The sequence below is a fragment of the Jaculus jaculus genome, chromosome X, assembly GCF_020740685.1.
Source record: "Jaculus jaculus isolate mJacJac1 chromosome X, mJacJac1.mat.Y.cur, whole genome shotgun sequence".
Lineage (NCBI taxonomy): Eukaryota > Metazoa > Chordata > Mammalia > Rodentia > Dipodidae > Jaculus > Jaculus jaculus.
Genome location: NC_059125.1, coordinates 150,623,620 through 150,644,768, shown reverse-complemented (window position 1 = coordinate 150,644,768; position 21,149 = coordinate 150,623,620). Strand labels below are relative to the sequence as shown.

Sequence of the window (21,149 nt, the reverse complement as noted above, 5' to 3'; positions counted from 1 at the left end):
TGGAGGAAGTTGGCAAGCAAGCTGTATGGTTCCTGGTTGAAAGGGCAACAAGTACAAAGGTCTCGAGGCCAACTTGGTCACTGTGCCTGGAGAAGGTCCATGGGGGGGGCCTCGGGGAGGGAGTGTGGCCAGGGGGGTGCACAGGCACGTCATATAAGCTTGGGTGGTGATGATACAGGGCATTCATTGTCTTTCACCCTAAACAGACCGCCAAAACCACCGCTGGAAACTTCTGTACAGAGAAGTGATGGGATCGACTTTGTGTCTTAGAAAGGCCCCCGTAATATCTAGTGAGATCATGGCTTGGGCCAGGTGGTGAGAAATTGTTGGATTAAGTGCATTCAACAAGGTGGATTGGTGGATGAGAGTCAAGATGAACCTAAGGGAAAGAGTGAGCCACTTACCACGATAGTGACAACGAGCAGGTGTCTGTCTGCTGGGACAGGGAACTGGGCTTGCACGACAATGTGACGGCGGGGGGGCTTGACTGGCATTCATGTGCAAGTCTGCCAGCTTTGGCACCACGGTGGTGCCTACAGTAGTCACTGTGCTTATTGGGGTGGGGGTGGGGTGAAATAGGACGGGAGAACAAGACCATGCATTGTGTGAGAGGAATTGAAGGAAGAGAGAGGCCAGGATATTGGTGGGGTCATCTTTACAAACATGGAGTCAACAGTAGTGCCGTAAGGTTGATGGGGTCAAAATCATCTTGGAACGAAGCAGGGTCACCCAGGAAGGGGAACTGGTGGCTGGAGATGGCTGTTGTAAGAAGGGCATTAGGGTTTGAATAGTCTCATGGTACTGCCTTTGAAGGCAGAAGGTTCAGGAAAAAGTGATGGAGAAAGGGTCGGATGGGTCAATAACAGGCAAGGAAGGAGTCTACCACATCTCCTTCTCTGGGCCTGAGACATGAGTAGGGTAGGAGAGAAATCAGCTACGACTTTGCAGAAGTGTTGTCCACAAAATTTCAATAGAAATCTGCCCAACAAATCATGCCAAAGCAAGAACAAGAGCTGAAAGGCAGCCTGAAGGAATCCATCCACAAAACCTATACCACTCAAAGAATCCCAGCCAGATCTACAAGGGCAACTAGGGCACCCCAAGGGCAATTGAGCAAAGGCCACAAGTAAGTCTCCCACCTGGGAGGAACCCTAAATATTGACCAGCAAAGGGTCTGGTGGCAGACTTCCTGATCAGAGAGGCTAGGCTATGACTCTATCACAGAGGTAGCCTTTCAACCTCTTCCAAAAAGAAAACTAAGAAGGCTACTGATGTGCACTGGGCAAGGGCACGGAGGGCTGAGGGTCTCCCACTGCTGCTGTGAAGGCCAAAATGACACAGAAGCTTTGCTGAGTAACTTGGCAACATCTAAAAGTTTCAAAAATATTCATGAAGGCAACTTGACATCTCTAAGGTAAGAGAAAGAAACCAATCATGGAAGGCTCCAAATATGTGATTCCCTTTCTATGAGATTTCAGGGCTGTGGTGATGGAGTGATGAGCGCAGGTAACTGGTGGTCAGGGGCGGGCAGCAAAGGCATGGGAAGTGAATTGTATGGGATTCTCTTTGGGGGTAAAGAAAATGTTCTAGAATTACAAAATGAGGAATGACTGTAGAGCTTGAAGACACATGAAAACCATTGCCAAGCACACCTTAACATGCAAGGTCACTGTATGTGAACTGTATTTCCATTAAAAGGTGTTGTCAACTTGATCTGTTTAGTAATCCACAGACAACCCTTTCGGGTGGATCTCTGAGGTGACTTCCAGGAGAATTAACTGAAGGAGGAAGTCCTTCCCCCAGAGTGGGGGCCCCTCTCAGAAGGGGACTTTATATAAGGAAGCTCTGGGTGAAAAGAGCCCCCTTTTTCCTTCCTTCCACTTGGCTGCCAGAGCTGCTCGCTGCCTTCCAGTGAGGATTGAAGACTAGTGTGGACTGAAGACCCGCACGGATCAAAACCCAGCAGCTCCTCAGGAAGCTTCCAGGCCTTCAGTGCTGGATCGGGACTGCCAAGGCATCTGGCCACATGGACTGAGAAGCTACTGGGTTCCTTGATTCTCGGTCCTGCAACTGCTATTAGACTACCATAAGCTAATCCTATAAATTCCCTTTTTAATATAATCCATTCGCATGGTCTATTCTTCTAGAGAACCCTGACTAACACAAACACCCTATGTCCTAGCATCTGCATGCTACAGTGTACAGCAGTCAGCATCATGTTTTGTAAAATGTCCTGAATAGCAATGATTTGGCATGTTAAATTTGTTCCTCTAACTTTCTATCTTTCAAAATAAAATAATTTCTTAAAACCTGTAATTTGGCTGACACAAGCACAGAAAGTACTATGCTGTTCATCTGGGTGCCTGTGGGAAATTAGGCAGGCTACAGCTTCCCTTACCTGTTGGCTGCAGAGGTCACCCACAAAGAACTGCACCCGGGGGTTATCAAACCCTTGGCGAATATCAAAGACATTGACGGTATAGCCTCGTGCCAGCAACTGCTCCACCATGTGCTGCCCCAGGAACCCGGAGCCTCCAATCACCGTGCACTTCTTAGCCTGGGGAAAGAGAGGGCCAGCAGTGAACCAGTGAGAACTGGAAGCTATGAACAGGTCAGGCTTCACGACATGGCATGCATATCCGTCCACTGTGCAATGCGGCTGTGCTCAAGGGAAGTTTGACAGACTTCTACTGTTTGATCTCCAGTGCCACCTTCTGTCCTGGGATTCGCGAGGAGAAAAGAGAGCAAGTCATAAACACAGACTGATGGATCTGAAGGATATTAAGTTGCCTCCACATCAAGCTTGGACAACAAAATTCCCTTTGCACGCGTGTGAGAGTCCCGAGGAGAACATGGAGAATCCTCTATCTCTCCTCTGCATGTTTTCTCGAGACAGAGAAACCAGAGCTGCCACTTCAATCACACTGACTGACCGGAGAGCCGCGGCATTTCCCCGGTCTCCACTTCCTACAGGGCTGGGGTCACAGGTATGGGTGGCTGTGCCCTGCTAAGGAATGAAGCTCGAGGCAAGTCAGACCCTTTCTGGCTTCATGCTCGCATGGCGAAGGCTCTAACAGCCATCTCCCCAACCCCTTTCTGAGGTTTTGAGTACAAACTCTCAAGCGGTTGGGATCAGATACCAGGAGCTCGATTAGCTGGCCAGTAAACCCCAAGAGGCCTCCTGTCTCCGCCTCCACAATACTGTGATTACAGGTGCACCTCCAACATACCTGACATTTTAACGGGGTGCTGGGGATCTCAACTCAGGCCCTCATGCTTGTGTGAGAAAGACTTTTCTCAATGAGCCACCTCCCCAGCCTCCTTTTTAGTAGCTTAACTTTAGAACTTTGACTTAGTTTTCTTTTATTTTCTACTACACAGTCAATCAATGAGAAAAAAAAAGCTTATTCTGAAGAATTCAAAACTTGATATGATAATTACAGTTTGATATGTTATATTTCTGGCTGCCAAACAGCAATGAACTTTTCATTTACACAGAAAGGGGGCTGGAGAGCTGGCTTTGTGGTTAAGGCACTTGTGTGTGGAGCCTAAGGAGCCAGGTGCCATTCCCCAGTACCCACATAAGCCAGAGGCAGAAAAATGATGCCTGTGTCTGGAGTTGGCTAGCAGTGGCTACCCTGGTAGGCCCATTCCCTCTCTGCATATCTGCCTCTTTCTCTCATAAAATAAAAACTTTTTTGTTAAAGCTTCTTGGATTTCCAGCTGCCTGGCTGGAAGAGGTGTCACTGTGGGTGGATCCTAGGTCCAGCCCCAAGGTGTGTTTGGGGCAGATCTGGAATTCCCAGCTAAAGAAATCCAGAGCCCTTGAGCTCCGCCTGGGGTTCCTGGAGTGTGCTTGCTCATGGTGCCTGTGCTGGTTGCTTTTCTCTCCGTGTGTGGACCTGTGAAAGGGGGGCAACTTTGGCCATTAGGGTACCTCCCCTGCATCTGTAAACTTCAATAAACTCCCTTCCTCCTATAACCATGTCTGGTCTGGAGGTTCATCCCAGCTACGTGAAGCTGACTGGTACAGAGGCCAAGCAACTATCACTGCCACTGCGCCATCAGGAAGCTCAGGCTAGCCTCCTGGGGACCAAGTGAAAGCAAACTGAGGTGCCTAGCTGATGGCCTACAGTAACCACTGCCAGATTCCCGACTCAGTTTACCTGGGAACATACTTATCAGAAGTCTCCATGGGACTATAGCTCCACGGATGGAACCCAACCTAAAATCTCCCAGCCGGGCCCTAAGCAAAGAGTGCGCCTTTCTTTTAAACTCTCACATTCTGACACTTTTTGTCGCACAGTAGTAAGTACTATCTACGTCATATAAAAACATACTGAAAAGCCAGGCGTGGTGGTGCACACCTTTAATCCCAGCACTCGGGAGGCAGAGGTAGGAGGATCGCCGAGAGTTCGAGGCCAAACTGAGACTACATAGTGAATTCCAGGTCAGCCTGAGCCAGAGTGAGACCCTACCTCGAAAAACCAAAAATAAAAATAAAAAAATAAAGAAAGAATAAAAAAGCATACCCCAAATTGGGTTTCCGATGCACAGGTAAATGTCAGTAGCTCCATTTTCCCCCTCTTTTCAATAATGGTACTTACCTTGGGAATATCCTCTGTAAAACGTGGATGTGCGACCTGGTCTCCCTTTGGATCACCAGCTGCTTGCTCCATGATGGTTCAAATGATGGTCTTGTTTGCAACCAATTCGTCTTCCTAAAGACATATTTCAGAGACAGACAATAATGTTATATGAAGCAATGACTCTAACTGTTTGGGGTTTAGTGTGCACACAAAGCCAAACCATAGTGACAGCCACTGGCAGAAGTGCCCTGTGCTGGAGCTGCTCGCTCAGGGCATGCTGGCATTTAAGTTACAGTATGCTTGGATTATAGGCAGGAGGCCAGTTAAGTGACCTGTTCCCCGGTTATAACAGGAGCATCATTCGCACTATAGAATTTCCCATGGTGCTCAGGGGCCTTGATAATTCTTGTTTTCTCTTGGGATGCTTATCCAGATGGTGGCACCAAATTCATCTGTACCAGTCATTTCTCTCTGCTGCCGCTCAGTCTGCTCATCAGTGGAATGGATTCAAGTGCTCAAACCTGTGCTGACAGGGCAGAAAGCTTGGCCAGACAGCAGGCACACTATAGTCAATGACAGATCTCTACTGAGTAGTAAGTTAAAGCCACGTGACTATGTGCAGAAGAACACAGAATGTCTGGAGCTATCAGACCAACTTGGGTAGTGGTAAGAGTGTGGTGGGGACCATGCAACCCACAACTGGGAGACAGCAGGGGCAAAGTGTAACTGTTTCCAGAAAGAAAAGTCCAGACTCATCACAACCATTTGTTGTATGTGGCTTGGCATGCAGGTTTTTGTTTGTTTTGTTTTGTGTTTTGAAGTAGAGTCTCACTCTGGACCAGGCTGACCTGGAATGCATCTAGGTATTTTTTTGGTAGTGGTCAATTAACTTGATCAAGGATCTCTTAACATTTGGAGATGGCAAAACCCACCAGAAGTCTATCCATGAAAGAACAGATTCAAAGAATACCACTGGGTGATCAGGTGGTAGTGGCAGACAGCCAATACTGGGTCATGTGATGGCTCCAACCCAATCCCACACAGCAGTTTTACACACTCTGCCACCTTCAGTCAATGAGTGCCACCACCTGTTCCCATAGAAAGCGACTGTATGACTGGTTGTGGTGGTGCCCACTGGCACGATATTGCTGAAGACGCAGAGGCAGGAGGATCAGGAATTCAAGGCCAGCCTGGACTACACATTTAAAAGGAAAACAAAAGTGATTTTATGAATGTATTCATTTTGTGGATTTTCAAAGGTCAAAGTGACCTGGAGATGAATGAGCACTTTGAGTATCTTCCTCAGTTTTCTGAACTCACAGTGGAAGTTATCAGTTGTGGTGGTCAGGCTAATCTTTTTAAAGAAAAATGTTTATTTTTATTTATTTATTTGAGAGAGGGGGGGCAGAGAGAGAGAATGGGTGCACCAGGGCATCCAGCCACTGCGAAAGAACTCCAGATGTGTGAGCCCCCTTGTGCATCTGGCTAATGTGGGTCCTGGGGAATCAAGCCTGGAACCAGGGTCCTTAGGCTTCACAGGCAAGCGCTTAACTGCTAAGCCATCTCTCCAGCCTTGATCAGGACAACCTTGATTGCCAAATAGGCAGAATTTACAAACACTTGGGAGACAAACCTCTAGGCATGTATGTGAGGGTATTTCCAGAGAACTTTAGCTGAGGTGGCAAAAACCACCTGGAATCTGGGCGGCACCACTGCTTGGGCACGGGCTAAATCAAAAGGAGAATGTGAGCGGAGCACCAGCATGTCTGTTGACTGAGAACGCAATGCACCCGGTTGCCTCGCGGTCCTGTCTCCCAGCCTTCTCCACCATGACGGTCTGTACTCTGAAACTGTGAGCCACAGAAACTCTTTCTTTCTCAAGTTGCTTTTTGTCAGGTATTTTGTGACAGCAACAAGAACAGTAACTGACACATCAGTTAAATATATCTATAAAACTTGACTTTTTGTGGGCTGTTGTGCAATGCATCTAGGGAATAGGGAAGTTCATCTGCAGTTCTGTGCCGGCCCCATGCCTCTCTTTATCCCACATTCCCCTGCACGTTCCCTGAGGTTCTGATGTCTGTTCACAACATGTGGCTGTGATCTGACTCATGTGGCTCAATGTGTGTAGCAGGACCAAACTTGCTGGAGAACAGGGGTTTAGGGACCTTCTCCATGAAAGCCTAGCAGGCAGTCTGAGTGCCTTGTGTGCCTACTGGACTCCGGCTACATCAAGTGTGTGCATACTCCCAGCGAATAGACCAGACACCTCCACCTCTCAGATGGAGCTTCGCTGGGCAGCCGGCTTTGTTCTGCGCTTGGTGGCGCTACAATCGTGAATGCCCGCCAGCTTCTCACTGAGATTCAGCAGATCTCTAGAGAACACAAGCAGGTGAGAAGACAGAAGGCATCCCCAGAGGCAATGGGATACCCCACACGTGGCTTATACCCCTGCCAAGGTCATTACTGATGTCTTCTAGCAGGGGTCTGAGTAGTGTGTCTGGGGTCATGGTGGTCTCTGCCTGAAAGCCTGTGGGGGCCCCATAAGGGCCCCAACTAGGTTAACTAAGCTGGTCTAAATCTAGAGCAGTCTGCTCCAGGAAACCTCTGCTTCCCTCCATTGCCTGTTAATGAGTCCAGAGTCTGTGTCTGGGTTCAAATCCCAGCTCTAACTCTTTCCAGCAGGAAGTCCTCTGGGGAGCTATTTAAAAGCACAGCGTCTTCTATTTAAAAGAACATGCTTCTTCATCTGTGGAAATGAATGGCTTCATAGGATCATAGTAAAGATTAAATAACTCTCAATGGGAAATGCACACGAAGACCTCAGCATGGAACATCCCATCAAAGGCAGCTCTTCTCAGCATTTAAATAACTCAGCAATTAAATAGCTCCTTAGCAGCAGTCTCCCTCACCCCACCTCCTTGATGCCACCATTTTCTACCTCTCCTGCTTACTTGCGGCCGCGGGGATACAGAATACTCCAAAACTAGATCCCAGGCCTTTGACAAGCCGAGGGTAGCTAATGAATATGGAAGTCAGCAGTTCTTGTGTGGAGTGTGTACGCGGGGGAAGGAGGGCAGGGCAGGGCGGGGAGAGGTGCTCAGTGACAGAACGCGTGCTTCCCACGTGCAGGGCCCTGACGCTGGGCCTCAGCACGAAAAGAAGAAAAACCAGGCATACGGCAGATGGAAACTCCCCATCAGACATGGGTAGAAAGAACTCCCCACCCCACCTCACTCACGCAACAGCCTGACAACTCACCCCAAAGTGCTTCACTCACGTCCTAACCTGCAGACTTTGCGCAAATGGTAGGAGGGAATTCAAGCCAATGGAGGACCTGCTGAGGGGGTCTAAGGATGACCAAATGCAATCTGGGAAATGGATTCCTCACACAACACAGGGATGGCCCATCACAGAAGGCACCAGCCAGTAGTGCTCTCTGCCATTGAGAAGTGCCAGGCTACGGTCCTCTGATATGGGAAGACAGTGCCAGACTCTTGCAGTGGGGTGAGTGGTGCCGCAGCCCCCACCAAAGGCCTGTCTACACCCTCATGCTGGGACTTGTGAATGGGCTTTACGTGGTCTTTGCAGAGGTAAGGCGAATGGCAGATTTTACCGTGGCCACTAAACCCAATGATAAGTCACCTTCAAAGAGACACAGGGGCGGGCAAGATGGCTTAGTGGCTAAGGCATTCAACTTCAACACTCAAGCGCACAGAAAAAGCTTGAAGCCAGAGCAAGACAGGAAGTGATGGCAGAAGAATTTCCCAGAAGAGAGTTTGTGGGGAGCACAGCAGAGAATCGCAGGAGTGAGAAACGCTGCTTCCAACGAGACAGGCTGGTGAGGAGTGGCATGAAAGCTGTCTTCTGACCTCCACCCATGTGCTGTGGCACGTGTTTGCCCACATTCGCATGCAAATCAATAAAACAAAAGATAATAAAAGACATATGCAAAGCCACAGGGAGAAGAGTGTTGCAGGTCCCTTCTCGTTGCTGAGCAAATTACCTGACCAAAAGCAGCTGATGGAAGGAAGTTGTTTATTTTGGCTTTCCAGCCTCAAGGGGGAGCTCCAGGACGGCAGGGGAAAGATGGCAGAGCAGAAGCTACACAGCCCCTCCTTATCAAAGCATGTGGCAAACAGCAAAAGGAGAGTGAGCCCAACTCTAGCAAAGGGGAGTTGGCTATAACTCCCCTAAATCTGCCCCCAACAACCACTTCTAGCAAGGCTCCACCTTCCAAATTGTCATTAGCTGGAGCCAAACATTCAAAACACATGAGTTTATGCGGGACAGCTAATTTAAACCACCATAAAGAGGTCATGAGAGCTGGCGAAATGGCTTAGAGGTTAAGGCACTTGCCTGCAAAGCCAAAGGATCCTGGCTTGATTCTCCAGGACCCATGTAAGCTAGATGCACAAGGGGGCGCATGCATCTGGAATTCGTTTGCAGTGGCTGGAGGCCCTGGCGCGGCCATTCTCTCTCTTTCTCTCTTCCTCTTTATCTATCTCAAATAAATAAATAATAAAAAAGAGGTCAAGAGGGCTGCAGAGATGGCCTAGTGGCTAAAACACTTGCCTGCAAAGACTAAGGACCCATGTTCGACCCCCACGTCCCACGTAAGCCAGACGCACAAGGTGACACATGTGCCTGGAATTCAACTGCAGTGGCTGGAGGCCCTGGTGTGCCCATATTCTTTCTCTCTCATAAAAAAGAGGTCATGAGGGCTGGAGAGATGGCTTAGTGGTTAACCGCTTGCCTGTGAAGTCTAAGGACCTCGGTTCGAGGCTCGGTTCCCCAGGTCCCACGTTAGCCAGATGCACAAGGGGGCACACGCGTCTGGAGTTCGTTTGCAGAGGCTGGAAGCCCTGGCGCGCCCATTCTCTCTCTCTCCCTCTGTCTTTCTCTCTGTGTCTGTCGCTCTCAAATAAATAAATAAATAAAAAAGAGGTCAAAAAAAGATGGAGACAGATTGGGGTGATGTGGTTACAAATCAAGAAATGCCTGGGCTCACCAGGCACTGGAAAGAGTAGCAAGGATTCTCCCCTAGAGACTCTGGGAAGAGTCTGGCCATCCAGACATCTGGACTACAGGCCTCTGGCCATCAGAAGTAGGCAAGAATCAATCCCTGTTGTTTTCTTGAAGCCATCCAGTGTGTGATGACTTGTTACACAGACCCAGGAAATGAATAAAAGGATCCTGAGGTGTCTAGAAATCCCAAAGCACAGCTGCCAACGCCACAGGCCGCCATGGATTACTAGCAGAAGCAAAAAGTCTGTTTCCTCCCACTTGCCAGAGGAGGCCGGGGGAGGTGAGAGAATCAACAGGGCCCACACTGGTGCAGCTGCGCATGAGTTAACACAACAGCCTCTAGTCAAAATAAGCCCTAGGCTGTCACAAGTTAGATAACAGTTACCTGAAAGTTTGTCAGATACGAATTCTAAGGAAAGCTTGGAGGTCTTAGGGTGTGCAAGACTGGCTAAAGAATGAGTCCGAACCCACTGCCCAAACCTTTCTCCTGCCTGTTCTCTGAAACCTACTGGGCGTTACTTACACACTCAGGTTGAACTGCACATCTGAACAGCCAATGCTCCAGAGCAGATAAACTTTATAAGTGGCTAATAAGCACATGAAATGAAACGCAACATTATTAATTATTAGGAAAATGCAAATTCAAACCATGAGGCCTCACACCCCTTTGGAAGGCTACTATCAAAAGCAGAAAATTGGAAGTGGTGGCAAGTTCCACAGTGGCTGCCTCACAGACTTGAGGTGCTACATGTCTCTGTCACCCATTCAACTCTCTGCTTGACTACTTACGTTTGGGGTACAGAAAATATTCAGTTGTGAATTTGTCATGGGACACTTGGGAGCCCCTCAGCATGCCTGTGAATTAGCAAGCTTCTGCTATTCCCTCTGCCTTCCTTCTCCTCATGCTTCAAGGCCTGGCTTAACTACCCACTGGGAACCTTGCTGCGCTCAGGAAAGGTGAGCCATTTCCTCACCACCTGATCTATGCTCTCAGATTGGGATTCAGTGACTACCTATTGAATTACTGTTGCTGCTGGCTAAACGACCAGAAACAGCCTCTAGAAAACAGCCATCCTTACTCGCTGTCCCTCCAACCAGCCTCTAGTACTTTAACGGGGCTTGAAAAGGAACACTGGGGCATCACTTCACTCATACATCTGTTGCCTTGTTTGTAAGTCACCAAATGCCAGGCAGTTTTAAGGAATGGCAGAAGTGCTTGGACCCCAAGCAGGGCAAGCCCACAGAACCGATGCAGGTTGCTTGGCCATATGAGAAAATCCTGAAGCTGAGTTCTAAGGTCCCAGAGTGAGCAGAAGAGTGTGGGAGTCCTGAAAGACAATCCCTGCTCAGGGGTGGGCAGAGTGAGGTCTTGACACAGTGCCAATGTGTTCTCGTAGCTGAGACAAGTGGTGTTGCTGCAACTAGGCTGAGAACTCCCAGAACTGTAGGCGGGAATAAATATTCTGAACGCATGGAATATGGAGAAGGGACTTTAGGCAAACCGAAAGCCCAAAGCATGCCAGATTGCAGAAATGGCAAGAGAAAGTGAGAGAGGGGCTGGAGAGATGGCTTAGCGGTTAAGCACTTGCCTGTGAAGCCTAAGGACCCCGGTTCGAGGCTCGGTTCCCCAGGTCCCACGTTAGCCAGATGCACAAGGGGGCGCACGCGTCTGGAGTTCGTTTGCAGAGGCTGGAAGCCCTGGCGCGCCCATTCTCTCTCTCTGTCCCTCTATCTGTCTTTCTCTCTGTGTCTGCCGCTCTCAAATAAATAAATAAAAATTTAAAAAAAAAAAAAAAAGAAAGTGAGAGAGACTGACTACTATTGCATGAAGTGTATGTCATCCCGTCACAATCGAGACTGTACCAGTCAGGTAGAAAGCACTGGTCTTTCTCAACAGGTAAGAAACAGAGGCTCCGAGGGGCCCAAGAACTCACCCAGGGTCACACAGTTGGCACACAGCTGAAGCAGAACTTGTGCTGGTCCCTTATTGGGAAGCATCACATATTAGCTTTTCATTCCTAAAACATAAGACCTATGTAATCAACTTTTAAAAAAGCAGGGCTGGAGAGATGGCTTAGCGGTTAAGCGCTTGCCTGTGAAGCCTAAGGACCCCGGTTCAAGGCTCGGTTCCCCAGGTCCCACGTTAGCCAGATGCACAAGGGGGCGCATGTGTCTGGAGTTCGTTTGCAGAGGCTGGAAGCCCTGGCGCGCCCATTCTCTCTCTCCCTCTATCTGTCTTTCTCTCTGTGTCTGTCGCTCTCAAATAAATAAATAAAAAATATTTAAAAAAATATTAAAAAAGCAAAAGTTAATTCTGACTCGTGATTTTGGAAGCTGCAGTCCAGGTTTGGCTGGCCTCCTCACTGTAGGCTGGAGCACATGGTGGATGAAGCTGGGAGATGCTCACCTTACAGTGGCAGGAAGAGACCAGAGTTTCACAATCCCCTTCAAGGGCATGACCCTGATGACCTAACTGCCACCCTCCACCTGGTCCCTATGTCCTAAAGATCTCACCATCTTTCAACAGCACCATGGGCCTTTGATGAACATTAAATAAAGATTGAAACTACATTTTTTCCTCTCTCTCTCTCTAAAATAAATAAAATTTAAAAAAAATTAAAAATCTCTCTCTCTGCCTCTTTCCCTCTCTTGCTCTCTCAAATAAACAAATAAGTAAAATTTTAAAAAGGGGGGCTGGAGAGATGGCTTAGTGGTCAGGCGCTTGCCTGTGAAGCCTAAAGGACCCTGGTTCAAGGCTCGATCCTCCAAGACCCACATAAGCGAGATGCACAAGGTGGCACCTGCATCTGGAATTCGTTTGCAGTAGGTAGAGGCCTGGGGCGCCCATTCTCTCTCTCTGTCTGCCTTTCTCTCTTTCTGTCTGTCGCTCTCAAATAAAGCAATAAACAATTTTTTAAAAAAATTCTAAAATGACTGAAACTACAGCACAGAGTATGGAGGGGTACAAACCTGAGGGAGGTTCAAATGGACTTTATTTCACAGGCTGAAGTTTACAAGCAGGGGGCTGATCTGACCACAGCTGTTCTCTGGAACAGGGGAGAAGGGTACATAGGTGAGTGGCAAGAAACCAGGGGACTATTGACTAGTAGATAGACCAAGGTTTAATTTGTTACTAATATGAAGCCCCTCACGTTCTAGTGCCAGCAGTGAACAAAATAAAGATGCTGCCCTCCCAGAGCCTGCCTTTTATGGGAGTGGCAACACAGAAAACAAGGTGAATTTACGAATGACAAGGGGAGGGGAGGGAGAGCAATGTGAGCGCCTTGGTGCACAATGGACAGGTTGCTTAAGGTGGCTTCACTGAGATGACATGGGTGAAGGAGGGAAAGATGGAGGGCCAGCGTTTAGAAAGGGCAGGTACATCAAAAGATCAATACAGGGCTGGAGAGATGGCTTAGTGGTTAGGCGCTTGCCTGTGAAGCCCAAGGACCCCGGTTCAAGGCTCGGTTCCCCAGGTCCCACATTAGCCAGATGCGCAAGGGGGCACACGCGTCTGGAGTTCGTTTGCAGAGGCTGGCAGCCCTGGTGCGCCCATTCTCTCTCTCTCCCTCTATCTGCCTTTCTCTCTGTGTCTGTCACTCTCAAATTAAAAAAAAAAAATAGATCAATACAGGAGGGCTGAGGAGATAGCCCGGCAGGTAAAGTGCTTGCCTTGCAAGCATCATGACCTGAGTTCGATTACTAGGGCCGGTGTAAAAAAGCTGGCTGTGGTGGTGCACACTTGTATTCCCAGTGCTGGGGAGGTAGAGACAGATTCCTCCCACTCACTGGCCAGCCAGTGTAGTCTACTTGGAGAATCCCAGGTCAGTGAGAGAACCTGTCTCAAAAAATATATTTAAGGGCTGGAAAGATGGCTTAGCAGTTATGGCATTTGCCTACAAAGTTAAAGGACCCAGGTTCTATTCCCCAGGACCCACATAAGCCAGATGCATAAGGTGACACGTGCGTCTGGACTTCGTTTGCAGTGGCCGAAGGCCCTGGCACTCCCATTCTGTGTGTTTGTGTGTGTCTATGAAACAATATATACATACATATATATATATATATTTAAAGAAGGTGGACAGTGCGTGAGGAATGACACTTGAGGTTACCCTCTGCTCTACTGCACGTGCACCTGAACACATGGACACACACATAAGGTTTAATAAAGAAGTGTGTCTGGCAGTTAAGACACAGCAACTATACCAGAGTCATAGGTGAGAGAGACCAGAGGAAAGGAGGAGCAGCAGCTGTGGGATGATGGGACAGGAAACATCCTGCCAGACTTTGTGGACCATGGACGAGGACTCCAGCTTGTGCCGGGCTGAGGATGAAGGCTCAAGGATCAGCAAATATGTAAGAGAAAAGGGTGTTTCAGGGCAGAACTAAGGGAACACGGGCTGGATACTGGGAGGTGGGAGGAAAAGAAAGGTTAAACTAGGATACAGTGGTTTTGAACTTGGCTCATTGCTCAATGGAGAGAAGGGTAAAGGGCAGAAGTTCCATTTATGGCCTCTCTCTCTACCTGAGAAAGTTATGTCCTTATATTTCCACCCCAAATTCCTGCCCCATTGCCTGGAGAAGCAGATGAAGGTTGGGACACTGAGCTGGGGTAAGGAAGATGGGCCCTGGACCTCCAGTTCTCCTGGTGCAGTTTCGTCTCATCCCACACCCTTGCACACACTCCCTATTACTTCCTCAAGCACTTCTCACTGCTTCTTCGCTCTTGAAGGTATAGGCCAGGAATGCTCTCTCCAGTAGACTGGAGTGGGCGCACACCTAATAAGGCACATTATGATGGTGCCTCAAGCCTCGAGATCCCCAGTTTATCATGGGATGCTTTTAGCCAGGTGGGAGGTAAAGTGTTCCTAAACCCCAGCCATCTGAACGTTTGTCATAGTGCTTGGCACAACCCCTCCTCTTTCTGGGTTTCTGCCGCCCAATACGTACAGTCCCGGCTCCACCACATAAGATCCTGGCTTTCCTGGCTCCTCGGAAGCTCTGGGCCCCTAACTCCATCGTAGGCCGTCCCAGAAGGCATTCGATCTAGGTTGTCCCCTCTCCCTACCAGCCAGCCCTCCTTCCCTGCCCTGTCGCCGACACACGGCGGCCTCCAAGAGCAGGGTCACGACTCTTACCCTCTGCCTGCGACGGCTTGTCCAGTCCAGCCTTAGGGAGCCACAGCCAGCGGTGCCCACCGATCTCCAGCCCCTAAAGCCCTCCTTTTTTTTCTTCCAGCCGGCGTGAGCCGAGAATCAGCCGAGCTTCCTTCACTTGCGATTGGCCCGGCCCCACGTCGGCTCAGCCAATCAGCCCGCAGCGTGATCTTTACCCAATGAGGCTGGGAGCGGGCCGCCTGCGCGTCGCCCTCTGCCCTGGGCCGGGCTTTGCGGGGTTAGCGCCCACCCGCCTCCTCCTGTAGCCAATGGGAAGTGGAGCGCGCACGGAGCGGTGGGAACGGCGCCGAGTCGGTTGCCGTAACAACGAGCAGCCGAGTCCGCGGGCGATGGTAAGTGCTGGGCGTTCCGCGAGCCCCGCGCCTGGACACCGAGCCCTTCCTAGGCCCGGGCCCCGTAATGCCGCCCCTCCTGCACCTCTCTCGGCTTGCACGCCTCAGCCCTGCCTCGGAGCTCCGTCCCGGAAGCGTAGGCTGGAGACTGCAGTCGCCGGCCGCCTCGCCGGGCCTGCGCTGAGCCTCTGCCTTCCCTGCGCCCAAGGGCAGCCCCGCCTCGCTTCTGGGCTCTCCCGGCTTTCCCTCCGTTGCCCGCTCCGTGCACACCCAGACTCTGGCCGCTGTGCTCTGCGAAAGTTTTTTTTTTTGCACAGAGCTGGGAGTTTTATTATCTTGGCATGCATTTTATTATTGAAATATTGAGGCATTCAGAGATGCACCAAGCTTCGTAGAAGAGGCACAGAAGCGCCATATAGATTGGGTTTCATTACTTCTTCCCCACTAACAGAATATGTATATAAAATATGTATATGAGATCTATCTGTAGAATGTATTATCTATCTATCTACACCTTAGCATTTGAAAAAATTTAGACCATAATTGGAAGATCAGGGCTCTTCGTGGGAAACAACACCAGACAAGTTGAGTATTTCAAGGACATTTTCAGAACTTGCATCTCCTAACTCAGAAACAGTTGTTCATCTGTACTTATCCACACTTAGTTCCTTTGGCCAACTCTTTTTTTTTGGGGGGGGGGGCGTACTGATTTACAACAGCCATGGGTCTCCTTGCTTGTAAAATTTGTGGTGAAGAAAATGGGTGAGGAGATACAGGTTCATGGAAAGATTCATGCTCTTCCCAGAAAACTCCAAAATGCTCGTTAAGCAGAAGTTTGGAATTGGTTGATATAAACTGTTTAAAAATAGACCTGAGTGTATAACTCTTACATAAAATGTGGACTTTGTTAGGTCACATTGCGTTTATTTGTTTGTTTAATGCATAAAGGCCTCCAGTTTCAAGAAGGCAAACATGGCATCAAGTACCCAGCGCAAAAGGATGAGTCCTAAGCCCGAACTTACTGAAGAACAGAAACAGGAAATCCGGGAAGCTTTTGATCTCTTTGATGCCGACGGTACTGGGACCATAGACGTTAAAGAACTAAAGGCAAGCTCTACCCTTTCCTTGTCTTTTACCTATCACCTCTCTATCCTTCTCATCTTTTTCACTTATTTAAAATTTTTTGTTCATTTTTATTTATTTATTTAAGAGCGACAGACAGAGAAAGAGGCAGATAGAGAGAGAATGGGCATGCCAGGGCCTCCAGCCACTGCAAACGAACTACAGATGCGTGCGCCCCTTGTGCATCTGGCTAACGTGGGTCCTGAGGAATCGAGCCTCGAACCAGGGTCCTTAGGCTTCTCTGGCAAGCGCTTAACCACTAAGCAATCTCTCCAGCCCATCTTTTTCACTTATTGGGAGAATGGACTGTATATTCTTTTCCTGTGTTTACTTCTTATATTGTTAAATAAAATTCATTCTAAATTCCAGCTAGACCCACATTACAGTGTTCACTGATCATTTCTCCAATATTTTGCAGATACTAGGCTAATATCCTCAATAGTCATTTTTTCTTACACTTCTTACTTGTATGCCTGCTGAAATGATTCTGTTTTCATTGCAGGTGGCCATGAGGGCCCTGGGCTTTGAACCCAAGAAAGAAGAAATCAAGAAAATGATAAGTGAAATTGATAAGGAAGGGACAGGAAAAATGAACTATAGTGACTTTCTGACAGTGATGACTCAGAAAATGGTAAGTTAGCTAAGTTAATGAGCATATTTTCCACTTATGAAGGTAGATATATTTGAATATGGATATAAAGATGACTTCATTGAAATGAAGTTGGTGAAATCTGAACAGTTCAGCTGACAAAATATATTTCCAATGGAGAATTAGTATACCCTAAGTTTGATTTGGCTTTCTTAAAGGTCACAGTGTTACAAAAGTCATTTTACCCTGTCTAACTAATATGCAAGTATGATAACCATAAGCAGTAATAAACACAGCATTTAATTTTCTTTCTTTCTTTCTTTCTTTCTTTCTTTCTTTCTTTCTTTCTTTCTTTTTTTCGAGGCAGGGTCTCACTCTAGCCCCGACTGACCTGGAATTCACTCTGGAGTCTCAGGGTGGCCTCGAACTCATGGCAGTCCTCCTACCTCTGCCTCCCGAGCACTGGGATTAAAGGTGTGTGCAACCACACACAGCTTAAAATTTTTTTTAATGTTTTTATTGACAGCTTCCATACTTACAGACAATAAACCATGATAATTCCCTCTCCCCTCCCACTTTCCCCTTCATAAATCCATAATCCATCATATCCCCTCCCTCTCTCCATTAGTCTCTTTTATTATTTTTTTAAATTTTATTTTTTTGTTTTTCGAGGTAGGGTCTCACTCTGGTCCAGGCTGAGCTGGTATTAAACTGTGTAGTCTCAGGGTGTCCTCAAACTCATGATGATCCTCCAACCTCTGCCTCCCGAATGCTGGAATTAAAGGCTTGTGCCACCACACGCAGCTTTCTGTTTTATTTTGATATCATCTTTTCCTCCTATTATAAGGGTCAAGTGTAGGTAGTACCAGGCATTGAGATGTCATGGATATCCATGACAATTTGTGTGTGGAAGATTGCATTGTAAGCAGTCCTACCCTTCCTTTGGCTCTTCCATTCTTTCTGCCACCTCTTCTGCAAAGGACTATGAGCCTTGAAAGGTGTGATAAAGATGTTTCAATATAAACATAGCATTTTTTTTATGTTAGAAGCAGGGTTTCATTCTAGTTCAGACTGACCCTGACTCACTCCGTAGCCCTAGGCTGGACTTGATCCTCATACCTCAACCTTCTGAGTTCTGGGATTAAAGACATGCACCACCATACCCAGAAAACACAGCATTTTTTTTTTTTTTTGGTTGTTCGAGGTAGGGTCTCACTGTAGCCCAGGCTGACCTGGAATTCACTATGGAGTCTTAGGATGGCCTCGAACTCATGGCAATCCTCCTACCTCTGCCTCCTAAGTGCTAGGATTAAAGGCATGCACCACCACACCTGGCTCTTTGTTTTTTTGAGGCAATTTCTCCCTCTAGCCCAGGTTCCCTGGAATGCACTAAGTAGTCTCAGTCTGGCCTCAAACTCACCGTGAGCCTCTTACCTCTACCTCCCTTACAGGCTGTGCCATCACACCTGGTAGCCACAGCCATTTTTAAATGCTTCTCATTGTGACAATGCAAAAGAGAAACCTGGGAAGACAAAATCTTGGAACTTTAAAGAGGATATGATGTTTTTGGTACTTCCGGGATTTCCTTTATCTATGTCCTAGTTTCTCAGATCCCTTTTAACAGATTTGAGAAAAGGTGAAGCTCTCACCCCCACAAGCCTTGCTCTTTCATCAGTCTCCTGGCTCCTTCTGTCAGTGTACGCATAGAAAGGAGATCCCCTCAGGACCCCAAGAGTGTTTCCAGGGAACAAGTCACACTTCTTCATCCGAGTTGGTTGCTCTGAAATCTTCAGCTCACACTTTTTCTTGGGGATGGATGTAGGAGATCAGAAAGCCCAGCCTGCTCTTAACCACCTCTTAAAGCTTTCCCCACTGGAGGTCGTTCCTGGATGGCTCTTGCCGGGGGCCATCTCCAGCCTGGCAGGTGCCTTTCAGAAGTACTTGAGGTTTGAGCGTTTGAGGATTTTGCCTGACTTCTCTGCAATCTAATATGCAAAATAGCTCTCCACCCCTGACCCCACCAAGAAGTTTCCTTTTCTACCAGCTTAAGCAGTGCATTTCCCTAATTGTACCTTTTCTCACCACTTCGGTATTTTAAAACCGAAGCTGGCCTCTCCGTGATTTGTACACTGCTTTAGATACAGTTATATCTCTGTTTGAGCCCTTGGGTTTGTAGTAATTTTACTGTGCTCAGCCTTTTTTCTTCCTTGAGTCATACTGTTCTCTTGTGACCTAGGACATGTGTCGTAACCACCATTGCTGTGACATTTGCTGATGTGAGGATTGGAGGGGCATGGGAAATAAATGTTAAGAAGACATGCTACAAGTCCCTCATTGGCTTCAGAACTAGGGAGAGTTCTAAACAAGGGAAAGAAGATGAGTGTGCTTGCTGCATGCTACAAAGCTGAGCCCCATCGTGTCCCACACAGCTGTACCAGGAGGCCCCAAGCAAGTTCTCATGCCCATTTCTTTAGGCTTATGCACTCCCCAGACCTCCCTTACCACTGCATTCTAAGCCAGTGATGAAATAAGTAATAGGCCAGGACACTGGATAGGGTGTACATCCCACCACCGATCAGAAAACTTGGCTTCTCAACAGTTGCCCCAAGTCACGTTAGGTTGCTGAAAACAAGAGGCTTCACAGGCAGGTGGGAGGGTTACACATACAAGTAACTGTGTGTTGTGTTCCACCTAAGTCCGAGAAAGATACCAAAGAAGAAATCCTGAAAGCCTTCAAGCTCTTTGATGATGATGAAACTGGGAAGATTTCCTTCAAAAATCTGAAGCGCGTTGCCAAGGAGCTGGGCGAGAACCTGACTGATGAGGAGCTGCAGGTCAGTTCTGCCTCGGTCTGGAGCTGGCGGTTCCCGCGGCAGGGGCCTCTGGCCTTCCCACTTGCATTTCACCTGGGAGGAGAACCTCTTGGAAGGAAAGCTAGGGTCCTCTTGTTCCTGTGCTGACAAGTTAACTCTGTGAGTCTGACAGGTCTCTGGCCCCTGTTTCCAGGGAAGTGCACATGTGCAGTTGAGCTCACCCTCTGAGGGACTGCTGCAGTCAAGCTGAACTGACAGCTCTCTTCAAGTTGATACGCGTGACAAAATGACTTGATTTTCAAATCACTTATCAGAAGCCAAGCTGTCATAGAGAAGTGGCATTTCCATATGGGTGGACTGCGATTATCTCTCCACACAGGGTGATTCGAAGTCTGTCGCTCACTTGCCTTTCACTTTAGTTGATGACTTAATTTGAGATGTCCTTACTGTCATGCAGGAAATGATCGACGAAGCTGATCGCGATGGAGACGGAGAAGTCAACGAGCAGGAGTTCCTGCGAATCATGAAGAAGACCAGCCTCTACTAAGACCCGTGTTTCCTTTTGCACTGCAAGCACACGTGTCTAGATTTAGTGCCTGCCGTCTGTGTGAAACTTGGCTTTTGAAAACCCCAATCTCCCCTTCCCAGACCTCCTGAACAACTTTAGCCATGACCTTGAATCTATTTTAAACTTTTGGAAGTGTTCTTTGATACTAAGTCCTTTGTAAAATGACCAGCTGATTTATTCTGAAAAGCAGACAAGAGCACAGTCAAGGGGGAAAAGGGTCTTAAGTTGCCATTTCACCTGCCATTTCTTCCCATGGGCCATGCATTTCCATGTAGATGCATACAGAACCATTTCTAGGAAGCTCATAGACCCATGACTCCATGAGCAGTGATTGGTTGTTCAAATGTTTCATTTTTTAGTTAATACCTGAGTGCAGTTCTCTCTTTTGTAAAACCCAGTGAATGTTTGCTCTTGCATTTGGGTGTGTGTTAATACATTTGTTTTTGACTTAAAAATAAAACTTTTTCTTAGTTTAAGCTCTTGTAGTTTAAGGGTTTTGTTTTGTTTTTTTTTTTGCCTTGACTGTGAGTTCCACTTTAAAAAATATATTTTAGGGCTGGAGAGATGGCTTAGTGGTTAAGCACTTGCCTGTGAAACCTAAGGACCCTGGTTCAAGGCTCGATACCCCAGGACCCATGTTATCTAGATGCACAAGGGGATGCTTGCATCTGGAGTTCATTTGCAGTGGCAGGAGGCCCTGGTGTGCCCATTCTCTCTCTCTGCCTGTCGTTCTCAAATAAATAAATAAAAATAAAAAATTAAAATATTTTAGGGCTGGAGAGATGACTTAGCAGTTAAGGCACTTGCTTTTGAAGCCTAAGGACCCAGGTTTGACTCCCTAGATCCCACATAAGCCAGATGCACAAGGTAACACATGCATCTGGAGTTGAATTGTAGTGGCTGAAGGTCCTGGTGCACCAATTTTCTCTGT

General features: G+C 47.8%; 2 protein-coding genes across 4 annotated transcripts in view; one reads left to right on the top strand and one right to left on the bottom strand.

Annotated features, from left to right (window-relative positions):
• The window catches only part of Nsdhl (NAD(P) dependent steroid dehydrogenase-like), a 32,717-nt gene extending 17,822 nt beyond the window's left edge, over positions 1 to 14,895 (bottom strand). For both annotated transcript variants that reach the window (XM_004668910.3, XM_045140610.1), the window contains exons 1-3: positions 14,756 to 14,895; positions 4,608 to 4,721; positions 2,399 to 2,557 (exon numbers count right to left, since the gene is read on the bottom strand). In XM_004668910.3, the coding sequence (XP_004668967.1) occupies positions 2,399 to 2,557; positions 4,608 to 4,679 (231 nt within the window). In that variant the 5' untranslated portion in view covers positions 4,680 to 4,721; positions 14,756 to 14,895. The remainder of the gene's footprint in view (positions 1 to 2,398; positions 2,558 to 4,607; positions 4,722 to 14,755) is intronic.
• A 102-nt stretch (positions 14,896 to 14,997) lies between these two features.
• Cetn2 (centrin 2) lies at positions 14,998 to 20,694 on the top strand. 2 transcript variants are annotated; one of them, XM_004668911.2, is made up of 5 exons: positions 14,998 to 15,126; positions 16,075 to 16,233; positions 16,751 to 16,879; positions 19,534 to 19,671; positions 20,108 to 20,694. In XM_004668911.2, exons 1-5 carry the CDS (start codon positions 15,043 to 15,045, stop codon positions 20,195 to 20,197), a joined length of 600 nt encoding a protein of 199 aa, XP_004668968.2. In that variant the 5' UTR covers positions 14,998 to 15,042; the 3' UTR covers positions 20,198 to 20,694. The 2 variants fall into 2 exon arrangements, with proteins under 2 accessions (XP_004668968.2, XP_044996546.1); XM_045140611.1 differs by lacking the exon at positions 14,998 to 15,126 and adding an exon at positions 15,693 to 15,710.
• The last annotated feature ends 455 nt before the right edge of the window (positions 20,695 to 21,149 follow it).